Source organism: Barbus barbus (genome assembly GCF_936440315.1).
Source record: "Barbus barbus genome assembly, chromosome: 37".
Taxonomy (NCBI): domain Eukaryota; kingdom Metazoa; phylum Chordata; class Actinopteri; order Cypriniformes; family Cyprinidae; genus Barbus; species Barbus barbus.
Window position 1 is genome coordinate 8,556,336 of NC_136715.1, and position 26,945 is coordinate 8,583,280.

At 37.1% G+C, this 26,945-nt stretch overlaps 1 protein-coding gene across 1 annotated transcript in view; it reads left to right on the top strand.

Moving 5' to 3' along the window:
• LOC306856577 (protocadherin-17-like) overlaps positions 1 to 23,019 on the top strand; it is a gene marked incomplete at both ends in the record, with an annotated part of 69,595 nt that extends 46,576 nt beyond the window's left edge. Inside the window, one exon of the mRNA XM_079395939.1 lies at positions 22,319 to 23,019. Coding sequence (XP_079252065.1) covers positions 22,319 to 23,019 — 701 coding nt within the window. The remainder of the gene's footprint in view (positions 1 to 22,318) is intronic.
• Between the last annotated feature and the right edge of the window lie 3,926 nt (positions 23,020 to 26,945).

Here is a 26,945-nt window from a genome sequence, read left to right on the forward strand (position 1 = left end):
ACATTCACACTTGCGCAGGGATTTGAGAGAGACGCACATGAAAGCTGTTTGCACCCGTTGGGACTTATGGTTGTTTTCTTGTATATATATATATAGGTTTTTCTCCCCGATGGGAAATATTTCGTCTCAGTTTGGTGGGTTTGAAAAAACAAGTGTTTTCTGCCTCTATTTTATTGTGGCTTTCCGACTACTTTTTTGAAAAAAAAATAATAATAAAAAAAAATAAGTGTGATAAGAAAAGCAGGAGAAGAATAGCATAAATAAAAAAGGAGGTTGGAGCTGTGGATTAGCAGTTAGGATTGTGTCACAATGTGCATTAATTGAAATGAAGTAAAATATAAAAGTATAAAGTAAAAGACAAATCTCAAACATAAAAAAAATAAATAAACGAAAAATCATTTAAATTTAAGTTTAAATTTAAGTACTAAACAGACTAAAATTGAAAAATATAGCTAAATAAAATATTAAAAAGACTAATAAAAATTAACAAAGCACATGAAATGACGAAAATTAAAATGAAGCTAATTCTAAAAAATACTATAATACTACATGAATAATACTATTATTAAAGTAACACTGATATTATTTCAATCCGACTCGGGAGTTTTCTGATCCAGTTCTCCAACTTCTCACTATCATTTCGTAAAATCAGATTATACTAATATTTGTGCATATGCTTAAGTATATTGCATAGATGCACTTTTATGTGTGGGCGGCCATGGGTTCGAGTCTGACTCGGGTCGTGTCCCCAGCCCACTTCATCCTCCTGTCTCTTATTTCCTTTCTACTCTCCGAATATTTTGAGATGGAAGATAGACAGAGATAAACGGACTGAGAGAGGAAGGGGAGGCGTGCTGTCTCCCCTCAGGAGGTGAGCTTAAGTACAGATCTGTTATTTCCTAAGGGCTATAAGCCATCTACAGTTCAAATAATAATCAAAAGACAAGCTGCTGAGTGAATTAATCTGTGTGCTTTATGGTAATTCGATGGATCATTTCAGTATCTCCTACTGTGTTAGTTACTGTGATGTTAATCGTTCTGCTTTATGATACCTACACAGTGATGTTAAAGTCAATATGAAATCACAAATGAAACCCTAGACTTTCTGAATATGTTGTATTTTATTATACATTTTATATTGTAATATTATAATGCCTTTTTAAAATGAAATGTACACTAAAATGTAATAATAATAAATAAAAAACAAATAAATGTATGCATTTTAAATATCTATAATTATTTTATATCATATTATTCATTGTAATCATTTATCATATTTTTATAATGATCTTTATATAATAGTTTTGTCCCCCACTGAATATCCATTTCACTTGAAAATGTGTTGCATTACTGATAAAAAGGGTTGCCATTGCTGATACATTTGACATTAATAAAACATTATTGACTTCCTGTCTCACCCTGATGCTCATAATTACTACATTATTTGACATTTCACCATTATTCTTATAATAATTCTTTAACACAAGCTTTTTCATTAGCAGAGGGTGACAGTTACTGAAACGCTCAAACAGCAACACAGGCCTTTCTGATACTACAAGATATATGGAGTATATACTGTGTGAATGTGTCTGTGATCATTTGTGTAAATGTTGGGAGTGTTTTTCCTCGATAACCTCAGCTTGTTGCATTTTTCTGACTTTTTTTTCTCCTGCTGAATTAAGATAAGAGGGTTTGTTAATTAAACTGTCACATGGCAGCACCTTGAGGAATCGCCGTGGAAGAGCTGCTTTAATTGGGAAGCTATTGTCTTACTACACACACTCATCTTATCCAGTAACTATCATAACACAGAGCAGGGAGGCAGTATCACCCAAGACAAATGGAAGTCAGGGAGTGAAGGGATTTTGTTCTTGCTATATGATGTTCAAATGTGTTACCTTGTCAACATGTTGTCATTTTCCCTCCAATCTCTTACCTCCTTTTTAGTGCGGTTTGGTTAATAAAAAAAAAAAAAAAAAAAACATTTGTTGCTATTGCTCATAGCTAAGTTCATCTCACCCTGTGCACTGTAAAAAGTGTAAAAAAGTAAATTCTGCGTGTGTGTGTGTGCGTGCGCGCAATTTATAAGAATGATAACTTAAATTGTGCAAATTTTTCTAAGTGATTTGATCAAGTTTACTTTTTTATAGCTGCAAGTTTAAAAAAAAAAAGACAAAAACATTTAAAAAATCCTGTAATCTTACATTGGAAAGGAGAAGGTATCAAATTTAGAGACAACAATATCATAGAGACACTCACTTCCAACAGTAAACTTCCACTGATAAACACCTAGAACCCCCTACACTGAAATAAAGGTAACATCTAAGTTAACTGGTCAAAAATATTATTTAAATAATATTTAATACACTAATTTATAGCACCAAAATTACTTTATGTGGGTTACATCTACCAAAATATAAATATTCACTTTTTTCACTCATAAATTGCTAATGAATTGAATTAAACATGAAATTTTGAAGTAGAAAACATTATTGTGAAATGTAATCTAATAGTCTTAGTTTTGTTTAAAACTTTGAAAAAACATTATTATTATTATCATCATCCTCATCATCTTTTATTATTTAGTTATTTATTTATTTATTTCATTGTAGAAATCGAGGGGGGCTCATTTGGTGGTGAATTTTGCACATGCAAGCACCAATTTTTAATTTTTTTCCCCCAGATAATGTACCTCTAGATTTTCTTGTCTCTTATTATCTATATGGAGTGTGTTTAGAGGATCAGTGCTTTTAAGTGATGAACCGCTTTGGCCATGGCATCAACTGTAAATACCATCAGCAATTAACAGTGATCAGAAAGAGAGAGGGAGAGCAATTTAGCATCAGAGTCCTGCATGGAGGATCAGTTATTGAGATTTTCTAGCCTTTACATCCCATGGTGCTCATTACGTCTGTGGCTATATTGGGTTGTGTGTGTGAATGTGTTTCGTAAGGGGGTTATTTTGGAGCTATAGATTCACAGTCACATGCAGGCTTGTGCATGTCGTCTGTAAAAAATCTGTCCGGCCATCTGGGCTGAAGGTGTTCAAAATCCTTCTTGATTAAAAAGTGCAAATCTGGAGATCACAGGCCCACTGATCCTCTCCTTCACCCTTACATGCCGAGCCCAGGCTGGATACAGGAGTGACCCCTTCAGTAATCTCGTCTGGAGATTATGATGATGCTTCTTTAGATGAGGATGTTGTTAAAGAGGAAGGGAGGGCACGAGACACATAGAAAACACTGTTGTTGTAGTTAAGTGGCATTTGAATGAGATCTCAAAAGGTAAAACCAAAATTCCGTGTTATATTTGGACTGCTCCAGATTTAAACTCCGATTGGATGAGCAACATTTGAAACCATTATTATGTCCTGGCTACAATGCAGGGCAAAAGATCATTTTCTTGCTTACAATGTTGACATGTTTACTAGCAAAAATATCTAAACATGCTTTGAGAAGCATGTCTTATATACTCCTAATAAAAAGTGCAGATTTGTCATTATAGATAATATTATATACATATAGAAGCAAAATTGTGTAAAATTAGATTTGTTCAACTTTAGGCGGTTTCCACCAGTTAAAGCAAAATGAAACAAGCATTCAGTTTGTGCTTCGTTATCACTGCAGTCAATTACGGCTCTGCCTCCGAAAATTGGTTTTGCACAGATCGTGAGCTGCCTGTCTGAGTATTTGCCTCCGAGCTTCGGTTTCCCACCAGCCGCTCACAATCGCCTCACCACATCGCCTCTCGTAGGCACGTTGGGCGTGCAGCTGCTACATCAACATGACAAGTGTTTCTAGAACATTCTTCATTGTTCACTGACCAGTAATCGAAGTGCAATGGCTGCCGTCGGGGGATATTTTCTGCTGTTGGGCTCTGAAAATCGAGCACCTGGGCCTGCACTGAGGGGAGAGAGAGATAGTCATGCTCAAAAAAACCACCTCATTGTGATTTCACCTCAGGTTTTGTCGCTCTGAAAGAACTCACGGCCTGCTCCAAATCAGTGATGTTTGCTCGTTCATTTGAAATCACTGTAAACCTCGCACTCCAGTGGTGGAGAGGGACACATTCCTTTAAATTAGCTTCAGCTCAGCAAGTGCAAATATGTTTATGACCTCTCTCAGACTGTGACCAACATTTTATTGCTTAAGGTAGAAAGTGAGACCTCTACGCACAATTACGCACTGCTTTTAGCCTGGTTGTATTCTACCTTGGTCTTAAAATGCTGAGTATTTTCAGTATTACTCCTCAATAACATCTCGTTTCTCGCTATTGATATCTAAGCATTTAATATTTGTCTTTTACCCCTCATAATGTCATTCCAAACCTGTATGACTTTAATCTATGAAACTCAAAAGAAAGATTTTTATTTTTTTTCCATACAGTGAAAGTGTGATTTAGGGCCTCACTATCATTATATGGACAAAAATATGTTTTCTTCTTTTGTATTCCACAGAGGAAACTTTTAAAATGACATGAATGTGAGTAAATGATGACAGAATTTTATTTTTTGTCTGAACAATCTTTTTAAACGTGAATATCATGAGTATTACTGGGCGTGGATTTGGAATAAACCACCAAGCAATGATCTGGCAACCACCCACAGGTGATTTTCCCATTGAAACTATGTTTATGTTTTACACATATTCTTCAAATCAAATGCTGCAATTTTTCACCCAGTTTTTTAGAATGCATGATTTTGATGGTGCTTTTTACAAGGAAACTCAGCTCCACTATTTTCCAATTCCAGAGAAAACAGGAGGACACTCATAAATCTAATCTGTAATTCAGAAGAGAGAAGCCCGTGGAGCATATCTAATCCCAGTGAACTGGCTTTACAATGACCACAGTCTGTCATCAGCTCTGAATATCCTTTCAGGAATGTGTTACTTCCTCTTCTGTTACTACAGTAACTGTGATTTTAAATACAAATAGTTGCGTAATGGCTTTTGTAATGTGTTGTTTGGTTGTCGGTGTGAGATGAATGTGAGTAATGAGGTTGTTTACAAGATGGGTGTTTTGATGAAATCTCAGATCGGTGTTTTAACATTGTTGAGCGTATATAATCCTTTTCGTATCCTTTGTAACCCGACTAATCTTTGACCTTAATCTTAAAGTGCCACATTGAATCAGAGATGGGATTTTTTATCTGTCTCTTCCACCCATTTAAACACTGAAAGAAAAAATAATTTGTTGATATAATTTTACTCTCATTGAGGGAGTCAATAAAACAGGAGTTCATAATGCTTAAAATTGTATTCTTCACAAACAGCATTATAAATTACTAACCTGCAAATGTGGAAAAATAAATCAATTAGCAGCTAAAAACAGCTGAAATCTGATATTAAAGTGAGATCTCCAAATGGGTGTCCCTCAACAACACGGAGGCTAAGCGTCTCTTATTGCATTTCAGTCAAACATCTCTTTGTAATTTGATCAAATTTATGAAGCAGAGAGTAAATATGTATTTATATGAAGGCTACAGAAATGGTGAGGCTCTTGACGGCGCAATGCTGTGCCTGTCGGAGAAGGAAAGGTCAATGCTAATTTAATGAAGTGAAATGGAAATCTGCTAGCATGCTAAGCTAGGTAGCGCGTCAGGATGTGGAAGCAGAAGATACAGGATAAGAGCTGGACAGACTTGCGGTCAGAGTGTGTTCGTTTGCTTTGTAACCAGGTTAGCACCAGGATTCAGACATTTAATACTTTAAACAGAGAGACGGTCTTCTTATCTCTTATTTTAGTCACGTTTTTCTAGTTTGTTCCATTTTAAAGTTGTTGTCGTTCAGTAATGCATGTTTATTATTTTGCTTGTAACTAAAATTGACACTACACTTAGTCATTCCAGCAAAACATTTCTAAGTTTTTGTAACCAGTGCCTTGAGTGAAAATGAGCGAACAGAATTAAGTACAGAATATATAATTTATTTGCAACAATTACAATAACTATGGTATTTTAGCAAAACCTAACTGTTTGAAAATACATTCTTGGAAGCATTTCAAGTGGCCAGGTCCTCTATTGCAGGGGTTTTCAACCTTTTAGGACATGCACCCCCCCAAGTTTGTCTAATTTCACTAGCGGATGGCTGAAGATTTGAAAGCTTGTATTCATAAATATTCAAGGCAATGTCTCTGAATTAATTGATGCTCGCGCCCCCCCTTGACAGGTGCTGGCACCCCCCTGGCGACCCACAGGTTGAAAACCCCTGCTCTATTGAACCCCTGAACTGTTGTGCATTCTGTAGGCTTCCTAGACGCTCGGCTCCTGGAAATGTGCTTTCTTCATATGTTACACTTTGTGACTCTTCCTTGAGCTGTGTGTCTATGCACAGTGTGTGTGTGTGTGTGGGAGATTGTGCAGAGATTGGCCCTTCCGTCAGTGTCAAGCTTGCTTACGATGGGGGGGCTGCAGCTATTGCTTTAATCACAGAAACACCAACAATGACAAAATTACTTTAAAATTGAAATATATGTATCCTTTTCAGTCATTTTTAAATTAGGACTGTCAATTGATTAGCAAAATTTTAATCACATTCCACACCAGTTAATTCACCTCATTATCAACAATTTGCGTTACATATATCAATATTTTCCCATGTTGTGTTACAAAAGCATTTGATTGACATCACAAGTAGTGGCTTTAGAAGTCATTATGTTTTATTTCTGTACTCTCACATTTTAAGACACCATGTTAAGTAATTCAACTCTTCAACTAAGCACTGACTGCGCATTCGCGAAACACGAAGTGTCACTTCAAGCTTGAATTGCTTTGATGGTAGGAAATCCCTTATTACAGCATTTGCAGGGTCAGGAGGCATAATTAATAGCATTACATTTTTATTGCAAATTTCTTTTATTTTTTAACTAATCCCACTAAATTAAATTGAGCCCCAGTTTAATAAATGCATCATCTCAGCCGCTCTCTCGACTGCAATGTCTCAATTTGTGAATTAGAATGAGGATGAAACGAGTGGACGGCACAATAGAAAGCCAGATTAGGAGGGGTGCAAGGAAACCAACGCAAAATTAAAGGACTGGAACAGCTGTGTGTCAAACTGTGTGACTAGAGAGGGATCTGGCTGTGCTCTCTTCCTGTCCCACTGAAAGCCACTCATAAGGCTCAACAGCTTTCTCCACATGACCCTCAATGTTCACACTAAGAGGGGCGGCTTCAATAGATCAATTACCGCAATGATTATGTTCATCAAATACTTGATTGAAACTCCAATCCCGCTATAGAATTAAATGTTTTTCTCACGCACATACTCGTCCAGATAAGAGAGATGGATTAAAGACACTTTCAGTTTGTCGTTGGCCCTTTTTCTGTATTTCTTCTTTTCACTTATTCCCTTTCTTTATCTTCCTCCTCCATCTTCCTGTCTATCGTTCGCCCGTCTGCATTAAAAGGTCACACTTTATCTCTCTGAGTTTATTCTTGTTTTTTTTTCTCCTCTCTCTTTTTTGTCTTCCCCGCATCCTTCCCTCCCATTCCGTCACTTAATAGGGCGAATGCCATCTCCATTACTGTGAAGTTGTACACTCGAGTACAGATAACGCCCGCTGTGTCTAGTAATGAGTGATTGGACATCATTGAGCGTGGTGTGTTTAGTTAGCTCGCTGTGCCGCCGCAATCCTCCTGCATCTTGGAGAAAAGGAGATAATTGACAGACGTATAATCCTCTTCCTCCGCATGGGACTCCAGGGAACCATCGCGGTGACAAAGTGATGACATGTAGAAAAGTATTCAATCCAATTGTGGGAAAACAGCAGGGGAAGGAAGGAGCATAGACCGAGAGTGACATTTACATTACAGGAATTGATTTAGAAAGGGAGTTGCTTACTGCCAGTCACTATTTCAGTCGGATCACATTGATTTAGACCCATGCAGGGCAGCTGTTTGGTTTTGTTAGCTTTTAAATGACGAAAATACTTGTTTATATGCTGTTTTGTCAGGTTTGGCTGATTAGCATTGGACAATTAGCTTCTTTTAGGCACGATGCCATTGATTGTAATTAATTTGTTCATTCAAATAAGGCTGAAATAAAATTTTAGATAAAAACTTCTACTTAAACTTAGTTTATAGCAGTTAGTTGTTGTTAGTACTAAACCTAAAACAGAGAGAGAGAGAGAGAATTTGAAAAATACATTTTATTACAGTCAGTTCTATTACATTTCTTCATAACAACCTCAAAAATGTATATATATATATATATATATATATATACATATACATATAACAGAATAAATAAACACTTCACAAAAAGCTCCTTTACTGCAGAAAAGATGCAAAAAATATCATCCCTTCATATACTGAACATAATACATTTCTACTATACCATTTCATTTCAAATGATGACAAATCATTCATCTCTTTGAAATAATTGAAATACTGGTGGGTTGCTTTAGTAATTAGATGAATCATTGCTTTCCAGGTTTAAAATTAGTTTATTATTGTAAAAAATAAAATACAAAGGTAGACAGAGATGAAAAAAATAGAGAAAAAAACAATACTGTATAAATTCCATTTGGGAAAATGAAAACAAATGAATACAATTAATGACATTTTGTGTGTTTGACATTTTGTGTGTTTGTTAGCGTAATTAGTCATAGTTATTATAGAAGCAAGTGGGACTTGATCTGTCTGTGTGTGTGTGTGTGTGTGTGTGTGGCACCTACTATGCAGTTCTTTCCCACCTGTAGAATCCCGCAATGGATTTTCAAGCTTTTCCAAGAATGAACTTTGGCTGCCGCTGTGGGCGATTACGGCACAAAGACCAAAGGAGGGCATTAATGCGAACTGGTGCATTCACTAGAAAGATGTTACAAAAACTTCACCCAGCATGAGCGCGACTTCCTCCGTTCCTAATTACAAAAGCATAAATGACACAGAGAACTTCCTTTTGTCTTTTCCATCACTTTCTCTTCTTTCACGCAGCCCTGTAATGGGCTGAATTTTTCTGAATGCACAAACAGGTGAGGAACTGCACCTGTGTCTTGCCCCAGTCACTGCAGCTCTTGAATATTTACAGCACACATGAAAGACATACCACAGAGTGTGTATGTCAATGGGTAGAAATCTCTTCCTGTTTTATCCTCTTTCATTTTTTATTCCTGCAGTCTTTTTCAGGGACATGTCATCAGAAATCATTTTCTGCCCTTGTGGTGCAACCGTTGCTTTGTGTGAACCTCCCTTCCTCTCTAGTTTCCATTCAGCCGCTAAACCCCATTAGTCCAATACACAAATACTGAGAGTACACGAGGTTTCGTTAAGACTTTTCAAAGTCTTTTTGACAGGCAGGCTGTATTTTTATTTGGATGAATTCACCATATTGCTAAGCACAGCATAGACTTCACCTGCTGAGTTGCTGTATATATTGTATGACTCCAAATCTGATAACAAAGTGAATGTTTCATTGTAAATACTAACTTATTGTTATATATAAAATCTAAAAAAAAAAAAAAAACATAAATATTACAATTGAAACTAACATAATGATATCATGACCAACCTGCTCATGCTAACCAGCAAAAGGTGACAAAACAGCATATAAACACTCACATATGCGTGTTATTTACTTAAATATTATTTAATTTACTTTTCTTTTTTTAATTTATATTAAGTGTTGTCAAAAGTACTGACTGCGATACCATTCGGTACTGAAATTTTAAAAATGTCCATTTCCCGCCAAGATTTAAGCGCTATTGAGCAGATTCTTAAACAGCGCTGATTGGTCATTGTGTTCACGCGCTCAACAGATACATCTGTGATTGGCTTCAATGGTTATTATAAATAGTATAATATTATAATAAAAATATAAAAAGTAAATGAAACATTATATACAGGTATTATTGACATTTTTATTTTAATATAATTTTTTTATTATTATAATTATGTGTGTGTGTGTGTAAATCTTATCTATCTAATCTATCTAAAAATTAAATATTTTATAAATCATATTAATGGTTATTTCTGTATTTTATACATACACACACACACACAAACGCACAATGGAACATTAATGCAAACATTGCCAGGAGAATATGCTTGAGCAGATTTTGTAATGTGAGTTCAATCTTTTGAAGTGTGTGTAAACTTGTCTAGAGTGTGGAGGACAGATCCGAGCGTGAGTGTGATCACTGAGATCAAAGATGCTGAGATGCTGCAGTCCTCTTTTGCTGCTGAAGAGCCTGATGATGCAGGTGAATTAAATCATCTGGGATGCTTTTTTTATAGAAACTAGTCGCCGGCCAGACAAACATATAAACACACTCGGGGGAGGCATAAAAGCACACCTAACTATACAGCACATAATGGAGCTAATTTCACCCCATTCGAATCCACACAGGAGAGTATGTACTCACCCAAGAGAGCATGATTTGTTGAAATGCCACATCCAGCGATCCATAAAAGTAGCCCCAGCCCTCCACCCCCAAAGTCCCTTTCATGTGTGTTGTGAAGGTTAGCACATTCTCTTTGAAAGGCCAACAGATCTTTCCCCCGCAGGTGAGCACTAAGGCCCGTAAACCCCACGATGAGCCCCTGCTGCGCCAGGAGAAAAACATCTCTCGCTAACCTCACTCCTCCCTTTAGCACCCATTCTCTGCCTTGCACTTTTGTCTCGTTCTGCCAGCTTCCGTCTTCAAGGAGGTCCTGCGTGTGAATGGCCATTGATTCGGCTTTGTGTGTTTGTTTGGAGTCGTCTCCTTCGGCGTCTACTCCGGAGGCAGCCTACCCTGAGGCCTCAGCTTAGAGCATCTTAACCAGGCATTAGCTGCCTGCTGCTCGGCTGAGAATGCATAATAAAAAATAGCGTTTGATCGAAAGACATTTGTCCTTGGCTTAGTTAAAGCATCTTCGCATTCCCTTGCCGTTTTCAGGAGGCTTGTCAATGAGCCTCCCCGTAGTCCATCAGTATTTGCCACCATACCACCCCTCCCAACTTAGGATATCAGAAATTTTGAGCCAATTTTAGAACACAAATTGTTTTCATTTGTCATGCATATCCTAGCTATTAGGCATGTTTCTGTGTGAGTTTGGTAGTGTGGGAACCTCAATCGTTTAGCGATGACTGTTTATGAAGTCAGAAAGTGTATGATGCCTAGTGTTTGATCTGTTCAGATTTTAAAAGTTGTGCAGTGTAGATTTCATGGATATTAAAGATTTTTTTTATCAAACTAATGATGCCAATAAACCAATACAGTGTTTTTGTGGGCAGAGTCTTTCTGGTGGTGGAAAATTACAGTTTTCAAGTAGCAGTCTATGGAAGGCATGGAATAAAAGAACAAAAAAGAAATATTTTTTTATATTTCAAAATTCAGACTTTATTCCTGCAATTCCAAGATAGCATCTCACAATTCTGATAGGAAAAATCAACTCGTAATTCTCTCTTTTCCCCTCACCTCTGAGTCATGAGTTTTTGTCCCACACTTCTGCCTGGCCTAATGGTTAGAGAGTCGTACTTGTAACCTGAAGGTCGCAGATTCGATTCTCAGGTCCGGCAGGAATTGTCAGTGGGGGGAGTGAATAACCAGTGCTCTCTTCACCTTCAAAACCACGACTGAGGTGAGGTGAGACCTTTGAGCAAGGCGCCAAACCCCCAACTGCTCCCTGGGCGCCGCAGCATTGGCTGCCCACTGCACCGGGTGTGTGTTCACTGCTGTGTCTGTGCACTTGGATGGGTTAAATGCAGAGCACAAAATCAGGTCACAAGTACGGGTCACTTCACTCACTCACTTTTTCCTCAGAATTGACAAACTCGCTATTGTTGAGTTAAATCGATTTATAAAGTCGGAACTAGGAGATATAAACTTGCATTTGTGAAAAAAAAGTCAGAATTGTGAAATAAAATGGGTAAATTGTCTGAAGTATTTCATGCTGTAACTGTAGGGCTAATACAGTATGAGCTGCATATGTGAATATTATGCATCTGTAGTCTGTCCATTTAAACGTCTGCTTTTAGCTTCAACTGGCGTTGTTGATGGCAGTATTCTATAAAAATTATTTACATTCCAATTCTGACATTCAAAAGCACAACAATAATTTTTTTTCTCTTATTCCATGGATTTTACTCATTTCCCTACACTTGTTACCAGTGTTTTTCTGCCACCACAATGCCCGTGCAGCTTCAAGTGGCGTAACTTTGTAGTTTACTCCAAATTGGTCTATAAAGAACCTTCATTCACTTAGCTGTGATTTAGACCTGAGAAGAAGTGAGAGATCTTCAGGGATATATTCAACCGCTCAAACATGCGGACAGGTGCGGCAGCAGCCTTGAGGCCTGTTCAAGCTACCCTGTGAGCCTTTAAGGTACGAGGCCGTACACACACTCACACATGCGTTCATCCCCCTACCAACTGCGCCCCAGTCTGCCAGGGCACAGGTGCGAGCGCTCTGAAGCTCCTCTGCTCACGCTGTGCAGCCGTATCACACTTTCTACACAAAGCCTGTGTTCACTATCCCTACCCCACTGCGACTGTGCCCTCTCATGTACCCTCATTCCACATCACCCCCAATGTCACACCTTTTCAGATGTAAGGCCAGTACACACAGTCCACATGAATGCTAAAATGCGGAACTAGCTGCTAACATCATGTTTGATATTTAACGTAACATTCAGCAGAATATTGATCTAGTATTTGCTCTTCTATTTTTTGTATACTATTAACAATATAAATAATATTATTTATATATATGTATACATGTGTGTGTGTGTATATATATACACACAAACACACACACACACACACATATATATATATATATATATATATATATATATATTATTAATTTTTATTTTTATATACATATATTTTACACTAGTGAGTGCAGGACACTGTAGTTCATGTAAGTGAGGTATCAAAATAAACTATGACACACTATACCCCAAAATTCTTCATACAGTGGACATCCAGAAAACTGATAAAAAAATTTAGGACCAATAAATTATTCAGACACTTTGACCTGACCATGTTTCGTGTGTTTTTTTTGTTTGTTTTTTTTGTTTTTTTACACCACAGATTGAACAAAATTAAACAGTTAACATTCATTTTTGGTTAATTGGTCCATTACATACCTTTCTATGAAAGTTATCTGACATTATCAAGATGAATTTGTTCTGACACAGTTTAACTCTGAGTTCTTGTCATATTTTATTACTATTTTCTAAACAATAGCGAATAAACTGTGTTAATGTGAAAAATATTGAAGATGTCGGAATAATATATATATATATATATATATATATATATATGTGTGTGTGTGTGTGTGTGTGTGTGTGTGTATATATATATGTGTGTGTGTGTGTGTATATATGTTAAAGATCATTTAAAATAAATTTATATTCATGTGTATTTTATATACATTCAAATTATATATTTGTTTCTGTTATTTTTATTTACTCCTTTATGGCCTGGTGATGTTTTGTTTCTTAATCGTGACCTAAGGGCGGATTTATAACTGATGTCTTAGACTGTCACCTCCTGTTTGCGCCTGCTGGTGGTGTACAGCAGATTGAGAAAGGGAGAGAAGGAGGGAGGAGAGGAAATTGATGTTGGCTGAGAGACAGTGTGGACCAAGGAAAGCAGGAAGCTGGTAGTGAGGTGCTGAGATCAGGAGGGGTCACTGGCGAGTGAGCACAGAGAAACGAAACGACGGGACTGAAAAACGAGATGCTAATAAAAGATTTGGCAGGACGCCTTAATGCACTGAGTCAGAATATACTATCTGTCTCTCTTTCTGTCTCACTCATTCTGCTTCCCAGCTGGAGAATCAAATAAAGCACCCAGCCACCCGAATTCTTCTGAGAGATGGAGTGAGGAAAAAAAGAAACCCTGGCATTTGAAAGCTTCCTCCTTAACTGAGAGTGTGAGGAGTTTGTTAAAAGGCTTCAAACTCTTAAGTGGCCTGGATTCTCCTTCCTGTCTTTTTCACTCTTTCTCTCACCCACCTCAGAGGGAAGTTTATCTGGGCAAAAATCAAATGAGGGTGAAGATGAGGACTATGTTCATTATGTCTGCTCTCGCTGTTGGCATATTAGACTGCTGAGACAGCGCTCAGTGTTAAATTGTGTGATTCCAGGTCCAATTAATATGGTCCGTTTTTGTTTTTGTGGCGAGATTGTGTACATTTGATCAATTGTAAATGTATGACTTGATCCAAATAAGACGGCAGTCAGCAATTATGCACACACCTGCATGGCATCGTCTTAAAATTTCAGTTTGTAATGTAGTTGAAAAAAAAGTCATCATTCATTATATTACAAAAAGAAATTAAATATGCTTAAAAAAATTATATTCCATAATAAAATGTATTCCATATTTAAAATTAGACCATAAATCCAAATAAGACAGCCTTCACCAATTATGCACACATGTGCATGACATGGTCATAAGAACTGATTTAGTTTAATTGGAAAAAAAAAAAAGAAAAACGTTTTTTTTCTCAAACTCAATTTTTATTAATTAATTTTATATAATTTATTTTAAAAACATTTTTTAATGTATGACATAATTCAGTTTGTTATTAAAATATATTTCAAACTGAATTATTGTGATGGCATGATATATTTTATTATTTTATTCCATAAATTGTTTTTGTTTTTTTTCCACAGTAATTGTATGACAATTCAGTTTGTAATGTCTTCTGAATTATGATGTCATACATATGTGATCATTTGTTGATTGTACAGTAAAATGTAATTTAATTTTATATTGTAATATGACATAAGAATTTTTATCATACCATCTATTATAAAAAATTAAATATGTAGTTTATATAATTTATAAAATTTTTATAATTGTAAATCATCATAATTCAGTTGTATTTGTAATTGAAATACATTAAAAACTGAATTATGGTGATGCATGTGTATATTTGATGCTATACACATAAATTGTAGATTTTTGTATAAAATGTATTTTATTTTTGCAATATTTTGCATGATTATCAGAATTTTTTTATTTATTTTACAAATTAACCTCTACAAGCACTGTTGCTGAAAGCGTCACATTCGTTCTAAGATTATAATTAAAACATAATTAGGATGTCAGAGGTTGTGCTAATATAGTCAGACCTTAAAGCCATTGTTAAGCAAACCATGCAGAACCTGCAACCCTTTCAGATGTGACAATATTCACAATATAATATGCAGCAGAGAACAAATCATGAAGTAGTGAATATATTATGAAGTGACCTTCTGTTAGGACTGTCATATAAATATGGCATCATCTTGAGTTGCTGCTCTGCCTTTGGGTTTTTGTGCGCAAAGTAAAATGAGATTTGTCGTACGCACAGCATTAGCTTGATGAGTGGGACAAGCGCTGTGCTAGCAGAAGCCTAGCACTCTGAAACTGAAGTCTGCAAATCCCAGTAAATGGTACACAGGGCCGAGCCTGTGCTTCTTGTGATAATAATTGGGCAGTTGATTTGACATTCCTGCAGAGCGGCGGATGAGCAGCCCATACAGTAGCTCACGATGAGCCATTCGATATATAGATCTGTGCCTGGATCATCAAGAAAACACAGGGATCTCACACAATTATAATGAAGTGTCCCCAAAACAGCTTGTAACCTTGTGTACTGACTATACGAGAGGAGGGTTGGGGGTGGCAATAACTCAGACCGTGCCTCCTGCTTTGGATCTAGCGACGAATTAGTGGCCTCAGCCAGTGTCACATGTCTTATTGTTAGTCATGGCAACCCTGCCAAGTCTCAAGGTCACCTGTTCCGCCCAGGCATGAATAATCTATTGAGGGATTGGTTCCTCCTCACTGGCTGCATGGAGATGTGTCAGTGTGGATTATTGTGCCTCCATTGAACAAGCAGTCAGTTCTGAACATACTGGAGAAAGCAAGACTGATTTTCTTCATTAGTTTAGCAATGCATTTCTGTTGTTTTATTTTTTCACTTGAAGGTTTGGGGTTAGTAAAAGGTTTTTTTTTTTTTTGTTTTTTTTTATATCTCTTATGCCCACCAAGGCTTCATTTATTCATCAAAATTGTGATGGCAAAGCTTTACCTTTTCTGACTCCCTTCAGGTCTTAAAGTCTCAATAATGAGCTGGCGAGATGAATCGCTGTGCTAGATGAGGGATACAGTGCTGGGCTACACCAGGACAGTTTTGAAAATTATTTCAGAGACGTTAAATTTGACTCATATATTACATGCACGCAGTTTTAAGGCAGCTTTAATCGCCTTTTTGGTAACTTCATGAATTAACTGACCACGACATTGCATGCACGTAGTTTATTCCGCACTTTGATATGAAAACATACAGGCTATAGGCTACGCCTTTGTGTGTGCAATAGAAGATCACGCGCTGCCAGCAGAGGACCGTTTCCGCACTCGTTTGACTCGCACATGCCGCTGAAGTGAAGTTGGAGGGTGCGTTTGAAACGTCTACGGTTTGATGTGGTCATAAAAATGTAGTCATGTCGTTCTGCGACAGAATAAATGCACTTCTTGTCAAGAGAAAAAGTGACAGAAACGGCAGTTTTGAGTGCTGGCCAACCCTAGCCCCGCCCCTGTGTTAATTGTGTTAAATGTTTTTTACGCGTTAAACTGAAAAAATTAATCGCCTGCGTTAACGCGCTAATTTTGACAGCATATATCCCTTGTGCATCAATAAAAAAAAGTTACACTTAGGTCCATAGTGGACAAAAATGTCCATGTCAAAGAAAAAGGTCATAAAAATTGGACGCTTGGGAGCAGAGACTTAAGTGTGGTCTCATTTTAAAGAAGACCCATGGCAGATTATTGTTGAAGTAAAAAAAGTTTAAATAGTGAAACCAAAAAAAGTTATACAGGTTTAAGTTTATGAAAATTATTTATGAACAATATTTTATTTTATGAATTTTATATATTTTATAATTTTATACATTTTATATATGAAACATGTTGAACTCTAAACCTGCTAGAAAAGCAAAGCCATAAATCTAAACAAGTTGTGTTCCAAATTTGAGGTTGATATCTAAAAAAAATGAGCTTTCAGTAAAATTTAGTTTGGGCGCAGTACCAAATTTTCCCCATTAGATTCCACCAAAACTCTGCTGGTGCACACAGTGCTTGGATTTGTGATTTGCAGTAGAGTTTCTCTCTTTCAATTTTTACAAGAACACACACATACACACACACACAATTTTTTAAATGACACACATACAAACCACACTCTGACATCCATACCAACACACCCATACAATTATAGCTGCATTATTTATCCAATTGACTTTATAATATGCAGAAGCAGAAAACCGCAATAAAGCAAGTATTTGCTTTATAGACCCTTTATAGACCAAACCTGAAAAATGGCACCATCTGGTAAAAAAAAATAATTTTGAAGCCTTGCCAACAGAATGAAAGCCTATTAACAAAAATTGCATCATTTTACAGTTAAACGGCACTGCGATTAAAAATAGCTGTTTTAATGGGTTTCAATGGGGACATTTTTGTCCAAAAGGCACTGAGTGTAACGATTTTGTGTACCTAGTGCATAAAATATTTTAGCTTGGGAGCACAGTTAAGTTTGGTCTCATTTTAAAGAAGACCCATGGCAGATTATCATTGAAGTAAAAAAAGTTTAAAAAATGAAACCAAAAATTTATAGAAGTTTAAGTTTATGAAAATTCTTTATGAACAATATTTTATATAAAATATATATGTTATGTTACTCTAAACCTGCTAGAAAATCAAAGTCATAAATCTAAACAAGTTGTGTTCCAAATTTGAAGTTGATATCTCCAAAAATTAGCTCTCAGTAAGATTTTATTTGAACGCAGTACCAAATTTTCCCCATTAGATTCCAGCAAAACTCCGCTGGTGCACACAGTGCTTGGATTTGTGATTTACAGTAGAGTTTTTCTTTCTCAAATATTACAAGCACACACACTCAATTTTTTTATGACACACACAAACCACACTCTGACATCTATACCAACACACCTACACAATTACAGCTGCATTATTTATACAATTGGCTTTATAATACGCAGAAGCAGAAAACAAAAATAAAGTGAGTATTTGCTTTATAGATCCTTTATAGACCAAACCTGAAAAAATGGCACCATCTGTTAAAAAAATAGTAAAAAAAAAATAATTTTGAATACTTGCCAACAGAATGAAAGCCTATTAACAAAAATTTACATTTACATTTAGCTGACGCTTTTATCCAAAGCGACTTACAATTGCTATAGGTGCTATATCTTGCTCAGGGACACATTGGTGTCTCACAGTGGATTCGAACCCGGGTCTCTCACACCAAAGGCATGTGTCTTATCCACTGCGCCAACACCACCCCTTTGAAAAAAAAAAAATCTAAAATGCAAGAAAATGTTTAACTGTAAAATGATGCAAGAAAAATTGCATAATTTTACAGTTAAACGGCACTGCGATTAAAAATAGCAGTTTTAATGGGTTTCAATGGGGGCATTTTTGTCCAAAAGGTGCTGAGTGTAACACTTTTGTGTACCTAGTGTAAAATAGATTTATTAAAGGAAATGAGGGTGGAATATTAAAATTCCAATAAAAATACACACATACATATACATACACACACATATATATATATATACACTACTGTGCAAAAGTCTTAGGCCACTAGTATTTTCACCAACAAAAGTATTTTATTTATATTATATAGTACAGGTAGGTTTCTTGAAGCGTCTTGGAAACATTGCCACAGTTCTTCTCGATTCAGTCTGTCTCTGTTTGTTCTGTTTCTTCATGTCATTCCAGACGAACTGGATGATGATGAGATCAGATCTCTGTGTGGAGCACTGGCTGTTGTCAGACTCCTTGTGCAAACAAAAATCTCACTGGATTATTACAATTAATGGCAAAAATTATGTTTGGAAATGTAAACTGATATTTCCTGTAGACACACTACAGAAAAGATAGAATTAACTGATTTCAAACCATTTTTTGTTGGTGAAAATACTTGTGGCCTAAGACTTTTGCACAATACTGTATATGAAGAGTTTATTTGCAAAAACTCTTTGCAAAAAAAAAAAGATAATATCATGTTTTGTGTTTTATGATGTTAGTTAGCTGTTTTTTTTTAAGTTATTTTTAACCTAGTCAAAATAACCCAACTGCAGTTTGATTGAGATTAATTGGAATGTACAATGAAAAAACATGATTTCTGATAATTGTTAAAAACAGAGTTATCCGTTTTTGCAAATTAACTCTTCATATATTACTGACTCTGAATATTCCTATTCACACAGAGAAACTGTCCCACGCTAGTTTATGTTTAGGGAAGATGAACATCTGCAAAATCTAGCAAAGCAGCTCAGATTCAAAGCCCATGCAGATCTGAAGAGGACACTGTGTGTTAGTGTGAGTGTGTGCGGGTGCGTGTGTGTGTGTGTGTGTGTGTGTGTATATATATATATGTTTTTGTGTGTGCGTGGGAGATCTCATTATTTAAAGTGGACAGCATGTTCTTCCTCACCTTGTCACGCATGCTAGTTTGTGCCACTCAGGACTAGCCCTTGTCTTTTTCTCACAAAACACAAGAGCACCACATGCTAAATGTCAAGTTCTCTCTCTTCCCTCTTCTATGGTACTTACTCCTGTCCTCTCACACTCTTGTAGAAAGTGTCCCTGAGGACATACCAGCCTGCTGACCCTCCAAATTTACAAACAGTCTTCATACATGGCACAAAACCCTAGGTGTCCCCCTAGGTTCTGTCTTAGGCCTGATTCAGAACTGGCTTTCCCTCTGCTCGGTCCACAGATGTCCATATGTGTGTGTGTTGAAAAGACATATTTTGACCTCAGGAGATGCAGGTGCAGTGTACCATTACCATTGAGAATGGGTAGGGAGTTTGAAAACTTTTTCAAGGTTAGCAGAACCCCCACAGACCAGAAACAAACTGAAGGGAACCCCAGGGATAGGCTTTTATTGGCCAGACACACACAGTGAAATCTGGAACAATAGGGATTCGGGAGCCGAGTTGCAGAGGATAATTTTTCATGACATGGCTTGGCCTTTAGCAGAGAAACATCTGAAAGAGCCATTTAAAATATGATTAATGATGATAATAAGGTCAAGTGGTCATCATTTATACACGCCGAGCCGTGCGCATTGCATGAAGAAAGAAAACCAATTGGCTTTACTTCTGCGAAAGTAAACACAGATATCAATTTAGCTATGAACACTAGCACAGAGAATTGATGCTTTCACTGAATGAGGAAAAGAAGTAGTCGCTTCTTCAAGCTGAATATCCTGATTGTTTTTCGATATACATTGTAAATGCCATGCAGGGAAAATGAGTACATCTGTTTCTAAATCAAACTGTTCGCAAACTTTAACAGGCTTTTTGAATTACCGTGTCCCATTGTTCATTTCAAGGAAAGTGAAAACAGAAGCGACATGAAATAGAGCAAGAAACGATCGAGGAGCGTCTCAAAATGACATTTTCATAAGAAAAAAGTTTCTAATCTGATCATGCACTGTTTGAGGTGAAGGATAGATTAATATTGATGAGAATTACAGTTCGGGAAATCAATAACACAAATGAAGATTCTTCCAGCATATGCGCTAAACTCATTTTCTGCTTTCATCTGTTATTCCCAGACACATTCTTGGGGTCTTAAATGGGTGAGTGATGACTGCTAGATTATTGAAAAGTTTCTTCTCATAAATTCATGAGGTTGTTTGTGTTTCCATGTTTTTGTCTCCCAAAAGACAGACATCATCAAACTATTAAATATGGATGGAAGACTTTTGTTTGTTCTGCTCAAATCACTGCACTTCTCTTGTCAAATGCACATTGAACTGATGGCATGGGTTCCGGCGTGTGAGGTTTGCGTGTGTTCATGACCCGGGTCTCAGCTTTTCCTGAGCTATTTGAGCATTTATATTCACAGGACAGCAGCTGCACTTTCCGTTTCACTTTTTTTTAACTTTCATTTTTCATGTTTTCTCTTTTGTTCCCTTATTTTTTTTTTCCCTCATTCTTTCATTTCCCATTTTAAAATACATTATTTTTTATCCTCTTCACAATCCTGGACCCATTTGACACACCATCAGAACAGCCCACAATAATCCAAAATGTGGTTTCTTCTGAGCTGAGATGAAAGGAGGGAAGATGCACACACACATACACATGCAGTCCTGCACTAGACACTTGGCTCTGTGATATGGCAGGGCTTCCTTGGGATAGCTTCAAAGCCCAGTGACATAAATTTATAATAGCAGTGCCATACTTTTTGCCAAAACTGAGCTGTTGTTGTTCTGTTGAGAGGTGGAGTGAGGAGAGAGGGAAGAATGTACTGTAGAATACATGAGCATGATAGGGGGAGAATGGGGTAATTCTTTACCATCTTTTTGATCATGTTCATGGAAAACACTGTTATTAAGCCAGATCCTATTTTCCTCAGTGAAAGTCTTCTTTTATGGAATTTATGACTTTGTATAACTTGGTGGTGGTGTGTGTATTTATTTATCACTAATTACAAGTTTTTGGTTGGTAAGATCTCTTGATGTTTTTAAAAGAGGTCCCTTATGCTCACTAAGGCTGCATTAATTTGATTTATTTGGGAAAAAAGGTCAATGGGCTTTTTATGCCTTTATTGGGATAAGACAGAAGAGAGCTGACAGGAAAATGTTAGGCGAAAAGAGGGGAGTGATGTCAGCAAAGGATCTCAAATCGAACTGGAGTCGTTGCGAGCGCACTTGCACTATGTCGGCGCACTAACCCCTAATTTGTTGTAATGTAAAATAACTGTTTTCTGTTTTAAAAGTATTTTAAGTCACTTATTTTTGTTACGGCAAACCTGAATTTTCACAGTCGTTTCTTCAGTGTCACATGATGTTTCAGAAATCATTCTAATATTTGTTGCTCTAGAAAGATTTCTTCTTGTCACCACAGTCGAAAACCATGATAGCATTTCTAAAGAGAGTCTTTTTGAATGATTCATTAAAAGCACCAGCAGATATGAGTCATTTGTTCATGAAGCAGACTACACCAGTTGTTCTATATGATTGTTCATTTTGCCGGTACACTGTTTTTTATTTCACCAAATTAAATTTAAACTGCAAACTCACATTCACAACTGCAGTAAAATATCTCTGGTGATTCAGCTTTGCTGAAAAGTGGTGCAGGAAACACTGACTCAAATGTTACGTTAAGACAATCTATTTTTGCATTGATGACAGCTTTATTCATTTGTGATTAATAACTTTTGGGTTCATTTGAGATGACTTTTTACTTCGCTTGATTATTTAAATTTAGCCAGAATTTTCACATGGTTATTTCTTAAATTAATTTCCAGCCAAATAAATCTTTTTTTTTCTCTCTCTCTTTCTCTCTCTTTCCAGAGGAGGATTGTGTGAACTGCACGGAGGAGTGTCGAGTGCTGGGTCACTCTGATCGTTGTTGGATGCCCCAGTTTCCCGCAGGGGCTGGAGGAGCAGGAACTCCCCAAGCCGAGGGCTCGGACTACCGCACCAACCTCTTTGTACCGGCCGGCATGGAGGCAGTCGCAGTGGAAACCGAAACTTACGAGACAGTGTGCAACCCTAACGGTAAAAAAACGTTCTGCACATTTGGGAAGGAGCGTCGAGATCACACCATCCTCGTGGCGAATGTTAAACCCTACCTAAAGACCAAACGTGCCCTCAGCCCTCTCTTGCAGGAGGTTCCGTCTGCTTCATGTAGCCCTACCAAAGGCTGCAGTACAGGTACCCCATGCTCTTCGGCCAAAGGGATGGGTGACGGAGCAGAGGGCAAGCCCAGTACCAGCCACTACGGACCCCCAGATGGACAGTACATCTCCCCAAACAAGCAGAACAAAGAGCAGGGCTACTCCACACTGCCTCCCTCCGACCCCGTAGCCAAAGTCCTGGCTGAAGCACGTTCGCGGATCAGCCAGGAGACGGCGGTGGAAATGGACAGCGTTTTGGAGCAGGGTGGAGGAGAGATGGGCCGCAGCACCATGGATGCAGACCAGGTGGTCAGAGACATCGACAAACTGCTGCAGGATTGTCGGGGAAACGACAACACCCCCATCAGAAAGTAAAACGGACTTTGCGAGCATAAGAAACTACAGTGGACGAAACATGGACCAAGTCGAGACGCTCTCCGAGAGAGTGTGATGCAGATGGGGACAAAAAAAACACACGTACTTGAAGATCTTAACAAATAAACATAGGGAGCAAAAGAACAGTTTGCTTACGTTCGTTTGGATGCCGTGTTGTGTTTTTGGGGGCAAGGGAATTTCTTTAGAGTTGCAGAAGTTCCTGCTTCTGCCTTCTTGTGAGCTTTTTCTTCTTCAAGTGCCCACCAGCTTCAATCTCTTTCTTACTGTGACATCTTTCTGTCACTGAACTGCAGACGGAGCATCCCACCCTTCGCCTACAGGGACTTTTGGAGGAGAAGGGGTGGATGAAAATGGTTTGTTCTGACAATCGCAAATTAAAAGGGTTTGGGGTGCATCGGACACCCCTGGAACGGTTGGACCACACCAAGACAGAGACTCTCTCTTTAACTTTTATTGGCTTTGTAATATCAGCATAAGAAGTGCAAATGATATCAACAAACTCGGAGGGGGGGTGTGGGCCCATGAATCTTTAGGGCGGGTGGGGAGGGTTGATTATGAAATGTAACCATTCTTCACCTGTCATTTCTAGTCACTTGTAAACTGTGTCCTCCTCCCCCTATGTATACTTACACATGGAACATTCCAGAACGGTGAACCTGTTACTCTCACTTATTGGTCCTCTGTGATCATCTGTCTTCAGCTTTTCACTACTTTTAAAGTGACTTTCCACGTGTCTGACATTAAGTTATAACAGTCACTCTCTTGTATATTAGGGACATTTTTCCTCAACTGTGAAAAGATATATCTATATATACATATAGATAAATATATATAAATATATGAACTTATGTATAGTGTCCAGATAACAATGAAAATATTTATAAATTTTGTAAAAAAAAACAAAAAAACAAAACATTAATCTCAGAAAAAAAGAGGGTGCGCACAGGATGAAAATGCAGTTGAAAATATTTATTGAACTGCAAAGGACACTGTTTCAATTTCAGAAAAACAATACATTAACAACAACAACAAAAAAATGATTTTAAAAAAGGAAATGTCCCTTCATATTGTCACTTATACACAATATCATTTTAATGTGCAAGATGTATCAAATTTAATGTGTTTACATCAAAACAACATATTTGTATTGATTTTTCTGCCGTTTCTGTGCATTTGAGCCAAATTGTTACGTGTACAAGAGCTATATTGTGTATTTTATTAAATTAATATATGGTTGTGTTGTAATATACATGGGCTTATATTGTACTTGGCAACTGATGCCTTAGTAGTCGTCAAACTCTATGAGTTTAATTTCCATTCAGTTTCATTCTTGGTTCACTCTTCCGCTCTCGCTTTCTGCTTCGCCTCGTTGCTGTGCGTTTGGACCAGTTATGTTGTTTGAAACATGTGTTGGAAAAGACTGCTGACATGACATGTTCACTACTTGCTAAGCAACTTGTTTTTGTCTACAAGAAACAAAACTAAAAAAAACAGCCACATATGACTACAGTTTTCGTAGTTTTTTTACAATGCAAAGACTGTTTTATGGGCAGCTAATTTTACAAAAATGGTCATTGTTTGGCTTCATTGAAGTGTTGTTGTTTTTTCTCCTCAGCCTTCTTGCTCTATTTTAATTTGATGAGCAGTGGCAGAAAATCCTTTGTGAACGTTTAGTGATGCTGTCTAGTCTGTTTAAGGTCATTTGTACTGCAGAGGGTTGGAAGAATTCAGAAAAAGAACATGCTGTGCATTGCATAAAAAGGACCAAAAAGAGGTTCCCTCTGAGGAATTTGTGAAGTCATGGATCTGTTTTGTCATATTCTCTATTCTTTCTCTAAATGCGTAAAACCTGCCACGTTTAAAAACATTCGCTATGACTTTCGCGCTGTTCCAAAAACTAGTGAATTGCCTCACTGTCTCGAGTTGTATACTCAAAGTTTGACGCAAGAGGAACAAACCAATATTTTACATGCATATCAATATGCATATCAATACTTTTGAATATTAAAAGTTAAAGAGTTATAGAATCAACATTTTTCGCATGTCATCTGATATCTTGGATATATTTTTCCACTGAGCTTGTTGCAATTCATTCTTCGGTGTTTTATATTTGCCTTTGAATATGACCAAAATGAAGGGAACTTAAAAGTCAGCATAATAAAACCTAGCTTTTGAAACAAACTTTGTATCAGCAGCACAAAGGTTCCTATCGAGGGAGCTCACCAGTTTTTTGGAACATTTTTGTATTTTCTATGTCAAATGGAGCTCAGTTGGTATCGCAATCTATCCATCCAATTAAGCTTATAATGCTCATAATGACCTTGTTCACTCTGTTAACATCATGAAATATGAGAATATAAACAAATGAATATATGAATATATATATATATATATCTATATGTCTAGATATTTATGTTATTAGAACGGTTCCCTGCCCACAGAGTGTACTTTGGGATTTGAACTATTTCCAGGTACAGCAATGTAATGAAAAAGCTCTCCTCGTAAACGAACTCCAGTGATATGTTATGTTGCCAAAGTTTTGCTGCATTGTGACTAAAATGAGCTGCCACAATCACAAAAGAAACAGAAAAAAACCCAAGGGGAAGAAAAGCATTTTCATGATCAGCTATTTATGTCATCAGAAAGTGTTGCCCGCGGTGTGCGTTAAACGCAGGTCGACATGCACAGCTACCACAGGGAGTGAGAAAAAAACTTCTCTCATCAGCCGTAAAGACACAATCGTGCCTGTTCCATTATTTATTTATTGCTTTATTTATTTATTTATTTATTCATTGTTCTACCCGTGCATCTGTTTTCCTGCTTCAAAGGATACACACTCTTAGACTTTTCTCTCTCTCTCTCTCTCTCTCTCTCTCTCTCTCATCGTTTCATTCTTTATTTTCTGCACAGTGGGTTTATCAGTACCCGGGAAAAAGAAAAAAAAGCAGTTTGTTGTGAGGAAGTGAAAGAGAAGCACTGTGTTCATATCTAAATGAGGGTTTTTGTTTTGTTTTGTTTTGTTTTTTCTCTCCCAAACATAGTGATGAGTTTGACATGCCGACACACTTGACACAACCGCAGCAAATAACAATACACAGCGCGGCAGTTGCATCTCAGATCTTGCTGTGGTGTGTGACACAAGCACTTTTTATTTTCTACTGAGCCGATTCTCCATGATCAGCGCACTGCCATGGTTCAGTCTATTTAATTTACACGAATAACGTCTTCAAGAGACATCAAGGTTCTTAAGAACGCTTTAACCCGAAGCCACACAGATAGAAATAACTTCCCTGCTCGTCTCAGTTTGTTTCTTTTTTATTCCTTATATATAGTATGTATGCCAATTTTAATTATGCCAGGATGTTATGAGCCAATCACTCGAGCTGCAAATGCCATGTGACTAATCACAGGAAAACGGTATCATGAAAAAAAAGAAAAAAAAAATCATTAGCAACTCTCCAGATGATAAATAAATAAATAAATGAATATGGCACTGGTGAAATATTTACTATAATTAAGTAAAACTAAATATTTGTTTATATGTAGTATGTGTGTGTGTGTTTACATATAAAGGGAGCTCGTGCTAAACAGTATAAAAACTGAATACAACAGAACATACTAAATACTATACTGTATCCCACAATGCTTTTTTCCGGGATCACATGAGGCCCCCAATTTCGGGACATTTTCCCAATTCAGGACGTTCTCTAGCAATGCCAATGCTTCAGTCTTCAGCCGAAGTGAAAGGCATGGTTTATTATGTCAGCCTTGTGAGCTATTTGCTGTCTAATGGACTGTAAGTTGCTGAGGTCAACACATAGTTGAGATCCAGCAAAAAGCAGTTTCCTCATTATTGTCTAATTACACTCAGTAGGCATGAAGAGAGACTGATTGCAGTATTAGTG